Source organism: Melanerpes formicivorus, unplaced genomic scaffold, assembly GCF_026170545.1.
Source record: "Melanerpes formicivorus ecotype bairdi unplaced genomic scaffold, bMelFor1.0.p_v2 SCAF_10, whole genome shotgun sequence".
Taxonomy (NCBI): Eukaryota; Metazoa; Chordata; class Aves; order Piciformes; family Picidae; genus Melanerpes; species Melanerpes formicivorus.
In genome coordinates this window covers 12,768,119-12,779,607 of record NW_027142362.1, presented here as the reverse complement: position 1 = coordinate 12,779,607, position 11,489 = coordinate 12,768,119, and the positions used below count along the sequence as shown (strand labels likewise).

At 40.3% G+C, this 11,489-nt stretch overlaps 1 protein-coding gene across 3 annotated transcripts in view; it reads left to right on the top strand.

Moving 5' to 3' along the window:
- Window positions 1–879: 879 nt before the first annotated feature.
- The window catches only part of GALK2 (galactokinase 2), a 51,947-nt gene continuing 41,337 nt past the window's right edge, over window positions 880–11,489 (top strand). Inside the window, exons 1-4 of one of the 3 annotated variants that reach the window (XM_068143758.1) lie at window positions 880–1,041; window positions 3,577–3,665; window positions 5,338–5,461; window positions 9,657–9,747. In XM_068143758.1, coding sequence (XP_067999859.1) covers window positions 989–1,041; window positions 3,577–3,665; window positions 5,338–5,461; window positions 9,657–9,747 — 357 coding nt within the window. In that variant the 5' untranslated portion in view covers window positions 880–988. Of the gene's footprint in view, window positions 1,042–3,088; window positions 3,274–3,576; window positions 3,666–5,337; window positions 5,462–9,656; window positions 9,748–11,489 lie in introns of those variants that run through there. The other 2 variants (XM_068143759.1, XM_068143761.1) reach the window with 2 other exon arrangements.

Here is an 11,489-nt window from a genome sequence, read left to right as displayed (position 1 = left end):
ACAGATTCCACAAGGCCCATGGCTCTCACAGGCTCCGAGGAGCATTTACAGTCTTCATCTGGGTCTCCAGGTTTTTATGTTGTTGGTCATTTTATGTCGTTACAGTTTCTGACATGTTTCATGTCTATTCCTCTCTGTCTGCAGCTAGGGCTTTTTTAAAATGGTGTTTCTATTCTGCCAATCATACCCATCAGGAGAAAAAAGTTTTACTCAGACATGTAAAACACAGTGAAACCTCAATGTTACCATGCTTCTCAATCCAAGCACTTAAAACTTCGTAAATGCAACATTCTGGGTTGTAAAACACACACCAAAATAGACAATGAGCGAGCGAGCTCGGAAATGCATTTGAAAGCTCAGGTCCCCAAAGTACTGCAGCCATTAATCTTGAGAGGTAAACAGGAGCCCTGAGCCTCTTTGAGGGAAGCTGACAGAACCATACACCAGCAAACGAAAACAAAGAAACAAAATCCCAAACAACTCACAAGGGGACAAAATAGCGCCACAGGGAACCACATTGCCAATGCGTTATTTCCATTACATGTGCGTGTTGCTGGAGAACCGGCTCTAGCCCAGCGCCTGGCGCTGAAGGGGACCCCAGCCCCACGCGGCAGACTGTGTCTGGCTCTGTGCACACAGCCGAAGGCACGTTCCAAAGTGTCCCTATTGCCAGCTCTATTCTGAGGGGAATAGAGGGAAAACAAAAACAAAAGCAAAACCCGTTTTTTTCACACGTCGCAGCAGCTTTCCTGTCGCGTCGGAACTGTGGTGGGCAGAGATGAAGGCATACCGGCCCTACAGTCGAGCGTGGGGGGTGCCTGCGAGACAGGCCTTGAGGCTGAGCACCGTCGCCTCAGCGGTACACTGCCACTGAGGCCGGGAGGAGCCGGGCTGCCAGCTCCGCCGCCCGGAAGGACGGAGTCTCCCTGTCCCGTGACAGGCCCGCCGGAGGCGCCGCACCCCGCTGCTGCCCGCACCGCGAGCCCCCATGGCGGCGGACGCCCCCAGTACCCTTTCGGTTCAGCTGGTGGAGCAGCCCAGGTGGGTGGGTTACTCCCCTCGACCCTGGCTCCGCAGCGGGAAGCCACATCCGCAGCCGGGAGGCGATGGCCCGTCTCCGTTCGTGCCAGGGTGGGTGGGCGGACTGGGGCGGTGGGCGGACAGGTGGGATGGTCTGTCGCCGTGCCCCTACGTCTGACTTGTGAGAGGGGTCGATTTGAGATCTTTTGGTTCTTCTCAACACAAATAGCGTGACACCGGCATTCCGTGCGGCTCCGGGAGCACCCTTGCCGCAGCCACGTTGGCCTGGGCGTAGCTGAATTTCCCGCTGGCAAGCGGGTCCGCTTGGCAGAGCGGCCTGTGGCCGGCCACGGGCCCCTCCCGCCCTTTCCCACCAACCAACTCCCTGCGGGCCGGGAGCTCCGGCTGCCTCTCCACAGTGCCAGTGTGGCTGGAGGGAGAACAATTTATTCGTCTTTCCTCATGATTATTATTTTTTTTAAACCACCCCCCCACCCCCGAGTGGCTAATACTGATTTTATCTTCTTGTCCTTTTGGCCATAACAAATGCCCACAAGGTTGTCTGGAACAGCATGGGCTTGGCTCTGCCGTTGTGTTCCCGCAGCTCATGCTAGCCCCTGCTCCTTCCCCTCGGTGTGTGCAAGTAGAAGGCGCTTTAACACTTAAAGCGAACCGTTTCACCTGTGTTAGCACTGCAGAAGGGTCATTTAAAAATCTTTTGTTACTTGTGTACTATTACACTGTTCCAGCATGTCACATGGAAAGGAAGGACCAGTCCAGCACTTCCAGGCTTGAATGTGTGAAGTTGTGAGGGATGCTTTTGTTTAACACTTCTGACAATCATCTTTGATGTAGGTGCTTAAAATGCAGCATGCGTGTTGTAACATCAAGGCCAAAGCCTATAAATAGTCTTTCATTAGGCCCGCTTGTAAAACCCTCATTAAAAAGAGAGATCAATCAGCACTTAGATAAACATGCCCCCATGACTGCTCTGTTTGTTCTCTGTCTCTTAGTACCAACACCACTATAAAAATATCTTTGAAACAAAGAAGCATTCCAGCTACTGACACGAAAAGGAAGAAAGTCGACTCCTAAAATTCTGCCAACAGATTCCCCCAAGGAGTATAATATTATTAATATGATCTAGAAAAGGGATTGTACAATGAAATGGCAGAAATTGCTTCTGCTAATTGGAAGAGTGATAAACTAATCAGTACTAGAGGAGATGATAAGAAGGGGAAGTTATAGAGGGACCTAATACATTTTTGTTACTGAACACCAAAATGGAAAAGTACTGGAAAAAAAAAATCACAACAAATAATATTTCCTAGTTTTTCATCTAAAGAAAACTTACCAAACATTTGGCTATTTGTAGTTGGGCAGTAACACAGCTTTTACAAAGTACAAACTAAATCATTGACTGTGAAATTTTTAACATCTGCTTCTCATTGATGTCTTCTTCCTTACACTTAGCATTAACTAGGTTTCCAGGTCTAGTTCTAGACTAGGAACCTTCACAGTGCTCGTGTTACTGGATTTTTGTTACTGGACTAAGATCCCTCGCCAAAAATTTAGTTGGTTACTTGCTTTAAAGCCAACAGCGTAAGGCAGAGAGATACTTTTAAGTCCCATTTTAAAGATTATTTTTCTTGTATTCCTACTGTTTTTTAATCATTTTAGTCTGTTTAGTACATTGATGGGTTAGTTAATGGGTTAGTGTGCAACTTAAATTGCTTTAAGGTAGTTTGGAAGTGAATCAATATTGAATTACTTACACTTCACTAAGATGATGATGTAATGTTTTCACAGTCTCTGTTTACCCATGGTTCCTGCATGTCATGCCAAAGCATCCCAAGTTTGCAAACACAAGAGGGAAGCTAGATACCTTTGCAGTCTTAAGAAATAAAGAAATATGCAAAATTTCTCTCTGTGTTGGAACTTTGAGTGGCATGTCTAGCACCTCCAGATGGAAAACCTGAAGAACTTTCTAGGAACTGTAAATAGTATCTAAGTCACAGGGATAACCTGAAGTTTGGAATTTTATTTCTCTGTATATGTATTTGTGCAGAAATTAGGTTGTATCTATTATGGGAACTGATTAAACCTAGAAGAAAATATGCTCAGTTCTGGTGTGGTCAGATCTGATTTTGAAGTGTGCATGTGACAAATCTCAGTGCCACAAGTGAGACATTGCTCCACACTGCTGGATTCTTCCTCAAAGGCGAAGAGCTACTGAGCTTTGGTTTGGAAGAGGTAGGTGAAGGCCATGGTATTTTGATACCCCAAGCAACTGCCCCTCCTGCTTTTGTCTAGAACCAACCTGGGCAGAGGACTTAAAGTTTCAAGTGAACATACATGTTTCTTACTATTTGGAATATTCTAAATAGAGGATCTTCTCATTATAATAACATCATGTGAGAAGCAAAATTAAGCAGCTTAATGTTGCTCCTGATGTAACAGAGAAAACAAACAATTGAATTTACTTCAAGAAACATAGAAAATGTTGCCCTTTTATGGAAATAGAGCCCTTTAAAATGTTTCTAACCTGCCTTTCAGATTGCAGAAGCTGAAGGAGATGTTTATATCCAAATTTGGATCGGTTCCCAAGTTTTATGTTCGTGCTCCAGGGCGAGTCAACTTAATAGGTAAAAGAGAAAAATTAATCTGCTATTTTATCTGCTATTATGGAAGCCCAATAGTTTAAAACATAGAGTCAAAACAATGTTGGTCTTGCTCTCTCTCTTTTTTTTCCCTTTTTCCCCTAGAGAAGCTGCTTGTGATAAATGGGAAAGATAATATAACACTTTATTAGCTTTTAATATGTCTTGTTATAAACAACTGCACACTCAAATACCAGTTTTGTGAAAAAAAACCAACATTTATAGAGCGTAGTGATGGTTTTAACTTGCCAGCTTTCTGTTGGATACTATTTTTTTTAAAGGCTTTGGAAAACCAGCCTGAAGTAGCTGATGAACAGTGCATACACAAATGAATGTATTTTTTATCTCTTCCATTATAATTTAAGTTACCAAATTAACCAGCCACACAGCAATGCACATGATAAAGCATAAAATGATTTTACCACCATCTCTTCTCTACTTTTCCATAGAGTTGTGTGCGCAGAATGCAGAACAGTTGGTTGTGATTCACTGGCAGACTGGAGAGACACAACTATTTTGTGTTTACTACTTACTTCTATTTCTGGTTTTGCCTCACTTTTGAGATGGTCTCTATCCATGGTTAGGTTTGTGTTCTCCCTAGATCTCAGTTTCTTCTATATTCATAAAGTAAGACTACTCATTTGAAGATACTATAAGTAAAAGGATCCTGCAGACCAGAGTGTTAGAAACTGATTAGTCCTTTGTGCAATTAATTATATTTTTTTATCTCTGTGTTGTGTGATCATGTAGATTAAGTAGACAGCATATGCTAACTGGGAGTTATTCCCACAAAAGAGGACGTTTACTACATATATTTTGTATTTGAATGTTAATTCATGTGTCATATGTAACTGTATTAATGATTACTTAAATATGATTATTATCTTAATGGAAAAAGATCCAGAAATTTTATGGAAAAAGAAGAAAATTTTCCACCACAAGCCCTAGCTCATAGCAAATGACTCACCCACATGAGCAGAGATCACTAAATGAGGAGTCACATGGTGCCTTTATCTCGTCCAGTCATCAATGTGAATGATTTGACTTAATTTTTTTTACCGCCACAACAGTGTACAAATAATGTGGCCATACTTACTGCTGAACAATACTCTCCATAGCATTTTTTAAAGTTTTATAAGCCAGCATTAAAACATGAAGAATTACAAACAGATGCAATAGATAAAATCATTGTGCAGGAATGTGAAATCACAGAATACATCCGGTTTGGAGAGACCTCCAAAATCAGTGGAGGTCCACATGCTGCTTAAACACCTCCAGGGACAGTGACTCTACCACTGCCCTGGGCAGACCATTCTAATGTTTGATAACCCCTTCTGTGAAGAAGTATTTTCTAACATCCAGCCTGAACATCCCCTGGTGCTGCTTGTAACCATTTCCTCTAGTCCTGTTCCTTGATACCAAGGAAAAGAGGCTGGCCCCCTCCTCAGTCCAACATCCCTCAGGTAGTTGTAGAGAGCAATGAGGTCTCTTCTTGGTCTCCTCCCAAATGGAGGAAATGCACTCCAAACTAAAATATAAGAGTTATAATCAGACATGTCTTGTACAGTAAACAACACTGAACCTCTGTAGAAGCTCTGTTACTACTATTCTGGGAAGAACTATTTCAAAACTTTTCACTTGTTGATTTCTTTGGTAGGAGAACATATAGACTACTGTGGTTATGCTGTGCTCCCTATGGCCATAGAACAAGATATACTGATTGCAGTAGAACCTGTAAAAACTCAAGTTGTCCAACTGGCAAATACCAATTCTTTGTACTTGTAAGTAATTACTTGGTTTATTCACTGATTTTTATGAACCTGTTTATGCAACAGGTTACTTTTCAGAAGTCTGACAAACTTCCATTGCAATATAAGGTTTGATTGTGTTAAATGAACAATACAAGCAGGTGAAATCCCATTTGACTCTACCCTGTGCATATTGGTTTAGAGTGGTAGGTTCACTGCTTTTGTCTCCCACCTGTTTTTTCAGATTTCTTGTGAGGCTTCTGATGTTTGTATTTTTCTAAAAGTGCAATCCTGTCTTCCCTTCTTCTGTCTCATCTTTCTTGATGTAATTCCCATAACTGGCAGCAGTTCAGTTTCTCCCGGAGAAGGGAGTGAAATGTTTTGTAATCAATTACTACACATGTAAGTTAACACTCCCCTGCTCTGGAGAACCTGGGGCTATATTTTCACAACACAACTTTAGCAACAATCCTGGCTCAAAGAATCTGTATTCTCTCTCTTCCACTTCCTCCACAGCTGCTTGTTTGTAGAATGAGACAATTTAGGTTGGAAGGGACCTCTAGAGAGCCCTTGTAACCATCCTGATGGCCTTCTGCTGGACTCCCTGCAGTTTGCCGATGCCTTTCTTGTATTGGGAAACCCCAAAACTGGACACAGTATTCCATCTATGGTCTCACAAGTGCTGAACACAGGGAAATAATCCTGTCATTCTTTTCAACTTCAGCCACATTTTCCTGCCCCCTTTCTTGTAACAGACTGATAGCTGTGTGATTGTGAGGCAGTTCAGATCAGGTCACTCATCCACATGGACATTTGTGGGCATTTTGCAAAAATCAGAATTAGCACAAGCTTACTTCAAGCCACTATTAAGCCACTGTAAATTACCCTCTGAAAGCACAGGGGCAGGAACATATTGCCAAAAGCACATATTCCTGCTTAAAGCTCAGTTTGTTATAAAAATATGTTCTGAGCTGCTGCCTACAACTAAGGCAGTTGAAAGAAATTTTTACTTCCATGGTAAGTGTAAGTACTCAATTATTTTTTACTCCATTTGTGGAATATGTATTCATATCATAGCTGAGCTGGTGAAGGGTTTACCACTGCCAAAAGGTGATGGCTTGCTTCTTTTACCCCTAGTCTCTCTTTCCCTGCTTCTAACATTGATGCACTCTCTGCCTTTTACCAGGTGCAGTACTTGTTTAATCTCAACGTAAAATGCACCATTCATCCATTTTTTGCCAGGTTAATTTTGTGCCATTTTAATGACTCAAACTGCCATGCACTCAGCAGTAAAGCTGACTTGGGGTAAACAGTGGGAACACCCAGTAGTGAGCAGGGAGAAGAGAAATGGAAGACGTGAGCAGGACCTTTTCCTGAGAGGGAAAATAGCAATCTCCAGCAGGACTTAAGCTGTAGTGTAAAAGCATTCTGCAAGGCATGATAGTCCCAGGATTAGAACAGCTTTGATTAGGAGAAGTTGTAATAATGGATATCAAACAAAACAGTAACCCAAAGATAAACATTTTTACTTGGTCTTTAAGCTTTGGCACAATACATTGCAATTCAAATGGCCTTCTCCTATGGTACATACAGTTCCTACCAACTCTAGAACTATAGCCACTGAATTGATACTGCATGAACAGTCACTGGTTTCACTGCCCTGGTTTCAGTTTGAATCATATGTTTTAAACCACGAACCAAGAGGAGGTCTCAGAGATGCTTAATACCACGTTCTGTTTTGTTGAGACACTGTTGCTTAAAAACAAAGCTAAAACACGGCCATAATTTCATAACAAAGAAATATTTTTCAACACTTTGAATGTTACACCACATAACAAAACTGTTGACAGTAAAACTTTTTTTCCCAGCCTGCTACACTGGTAGATTTATGCCTGTGGTGGATGCATATATATAGGCCTTTGGCAAACAAGGACTAGCCATAAGCCTCTCTAGAATCGCTGTTTGCTATTTCATTCCTACTTTGTGAACAGGTTTCCACCCAGAATAGTTCATGTTAACTTCTAAGAAAAACAGGGCAGAGAACAAGTTGCAAGCAAAACTCCCTGTGTGTTTTTCATCATAAATTATCCCAGCTGATGCCTTTTATGTTATTTTGGCTAAAACTGTATTCAAAATGTAAAGCCCTTTGAAGTTCTTCATACGTCACATAACATCTTTGCAGTCAAGAAGTATGCATACAGAAACCACCTGACAAACTTCTTCTCAAAATGCCTCGAGAAGTACCACAGGATGACACTTACCAATTGGCTTTCATCTTGTGGCAATACCTAAAGATCTTTTTTTTTAAATAAAAAAAAATCAGAGGGAAAGAGGACTTCAAATTTGCCTTCTGCTAATCACTTTTATGCATTGATTTCCATCAGCCCTGCTTTTATACAACAATAACTTTGGATTATTGTAGAAAACAAGCATAAGCAAACAGAGAATTTTTTAAAATCTTCATGACTTTTTGCAAGCATTTTCTATTTCCCAAATGCTTCTGTTTTTTAATATTCAAATGCCATAGGCCAAGCTATGTTGCTTTACTCCTTGGGCAATTGCTCTAAATACACATGACACGAATCACAAATTGAAAGAATTGACAGCGGTTCTCAAACTCTCCACGTATTGTAATCTCAGTACTCCCTTTCAGATACTTTGTGTTGCTCTGCAACCCCCAGTAATTTCTGACACTAACTCTCACACTACCATATTCTTTGATGCTGTATTGTTGCTAAAATCCTGTAAGTGGCACTGTTTTGAACAGGTCAGACTGAAAGACAGTAACTTACCCATTACACTTGACATCAGCCTCTGATGTTTCTGCATTGCATTAAATGTTGAAATGGAACGTATAACTGACAAAATCACGATTCTAAGCTGATACTTAAAGTGTAAGATCTGTTGTGTAATGTTGAGCTAGGAATACAAGCTGGAATAAAACAAGTGGAGCAGCTCACTAGTGCTTAGCTAGCATTAGACTAGATGAAGAAGAGGCAGAATTGTGGGTCCATTTTTCTACTGGTTGTCTGGTTTGGGGGCTGCATAACACAAAGATTGCAACTTTTAATTCCAGCAGAATACAGTAAAGTTTTCAGCCACCATTTCAAGACAGTTACATCGTTGTAAAGATGTTTTGAGTTAGTATAGCCGTTTCTCCATACCAGAATACTTTGCCAATAAAAAGGCCACCTTTACACCAGTATTCATTGCAGGTATTAACTAGCAATATTATTTTGGATAAAAATAATACCAGCACATCACCAACCTATACTTTACAGATAAAGAATGAGACCAGCCTAAGAACAACATAAAATATTCCCATTAAATATTTCCAGGGAATTCATCTGCTTCTCTGCCTGCATATAGTTTGCCAGACCTCATTTTTTCACAGGGCTCAACTTAGCCTGCAACTTCTGAATATTTTTTTCTTAGCTTTTCTTGACATTCTCAATGCCTTTCCTCTTTCCGTGTTGGACATCTGCTGTTATGACATCAGGTAGATCTAATTATTGGACATTCAACAGCATAGACTTGCAAACCAACTGCACTTCCTGGTGATGAATGCGTATTCCTCTGAGGCATCGCTTTATGCCCATTTTGATAGCAGCTCTCTTTAGCATTCAGTTTGACCATTCAGGCTGACCATTCTTATTATTTTGAAATGACAGTGGAGTAACAAAACCATTAATAGAATTACTGTGGAGGGACCAGATACACTATTTTAAACTACATTATCTTGATTATATTTTGTAACATACATACCATAATTTTGCAGCATTAGACCTGTTTTAGTGAAGTACCATTCAGAACAAAAGTAATGAAGATGAGTTCCTGAGCAGAGATTACCAGAGAGCCTGAAGTGTATTTTTTTCTAGTTTAGGATTGACATATGTGATTATTTAGATTTTTCATTCCTATGAGATCAAGAGAAAATAGACATAAGTGATGGCAGACATGCTGCCTTAATGAAAGATGCTAAAGACAGCTTAATTTCTGAATTCATTTACTAAATTCTGTAACTTAAACAAAAATTCTTGTGCTTCCTATTTAAAATACTCTCAAAGAACTGCTTAATAAAGATCTTCACAAAACTCCCTGAAAAACATGGCCCAGGAAAAAAACTTCACATTGAAATGTTGTTGTTCATCAGCAGGTGGCAGTAATAAGCCACGGGTTTTCAAACTACATTTAATGACAAAGCCTCAAGGTTTTTCTGTTTTTGCAGGGATTTCAGTGCTAGCGTTAATAACATTCAGATTAACAAAACCAAACCTCAGTGGCATAACTACTTCCTTTGTGGACTCAAAGGTATTCAGGTAAGAAAAATCCATCTAACTTACAAATGTAATGTAGAAGTAATACATGACAAACGTAACTATTCACCTTCAAAACACTACCTGCATTTGATAGCTTGTCTTAAGGTACACTTCTTTATCTTGAAGTTTGAAGAGGAGATACGAGTGGGTTTGTTTTAAAAGATTTGCAGAACACTCTATTATATAAATTACAATAGCAATTCCCTGTTTAGTAAAGACATGATCAAATTAATTATCAATATGATAGTTCTGTATTTTGAAGCTGAAAATAATGCTTTCCAGTGGAATAATCTAATTGTTAAAGTTTGCTTTTAAAAAGGCTTGGAGGATTGTCTGTCAGGACACACTAAGATCACATTCTAGTACTTTCCTTCCTGTGAAACACTAATTGCCAGTACCACAACTTGTGCACAACGTGAGTAGGCAAAGGAAAATGTGAAAAGTAAGTGAACAGCATAGAGAAGAAGTAGTCCAGTAAGAACCATTATTTATGCAGATTTTCTGTGTGTGGAACTTGAATGGGATTTTCAAAGTTTCCTGAGTTAAGAGTGCAGCTATGCAGGAAGTGGCACACTTGCAGTAAAGGCAGGAACACTGAACAGACAGACATTTTCTTGTCTGCTCCTTTGAGCTTTATCTTCTCCTTTGTGAGTTAGCTTGTCTGGAGACTGACTTGAAGACTGAACTGCACGTGAAACCAAGTGCTGATCAGCAGTGTTGTGCTGAGGGGCAGCTTGATCTCAACTGAAATTTGGTGACTTCTTAGCTTGATGTCAATTGAATGATGTATGTGGAAGGGCAGATGGGATAAACAGTAATGGCTAGGTCAGGAACAGGTCGCCACAGCAAGCCCAAATTATAGGTAAACTTTCTTCTTAAAGCACACAAAGCTTGCCTCAGGATAGGCCATCTAGGTCATCCCACAGGATGATGTGATCCTGTAGATAAGGACTGCAGACGGCCAACAAAGCTTGCCTCGAACCTGCCACTGTGGTCTTCAAAATACAATATTTGTAACAATCAGTGCCACAGATCACTTTATAATAATCCCCAGTTGCTAAACAGAGCTCCACCCCTGTGTTTAGACCCCAATAAATTACATAGGTTTGCCGTAACATGAGCATTTTCAATCTTGTATTGCGCAGTAACGCAGGCATGTAAATTGCATTGACTGTAGAGATATAGATTAGGTTTCTTTACAATATATCCTTTCATATATTAAGGCTAGCGTGACCAATTGACTTTATTTATTTTGCAGTCTGCTACTGAGATTTGTTTCCTAAGGACAAACCTTAGTATTTGAAGGTTAATTTGCAAAGCAGGTTTGCAGACTCTAGCACTGGCAGAAAATAAGCATAAATCTTACAGACTTAAGAAACACTGAAATACAAGTACTCAGAGGGTCCAGCAGGATAATCTGTTTATATTAAGTTGAACATGCTATCCTTTTGGGACAGAACTATTGCAGAACTTGGCAAAGCCCATTTTAATTTTTTAAACCAAAGTACGTTTTCTATTTAAACATTGCGTGATAAGTTTGCAATCCTGAGTCACATTCAAGGCAATCCTGAAACTATGGATCAGTTACTGGTTACTCAAGCATTTTCTGGTTTTGAGCAAGCCTCTCTAGTATTCCTCATGAAGGGGCATGGACACCAATGGTATTTTAGGTATAAATTCCCTTATATTTCAGTATTCAGTATCACTAAGGTTGGAAGAGACCTCAAAGATCAACCTGTCAC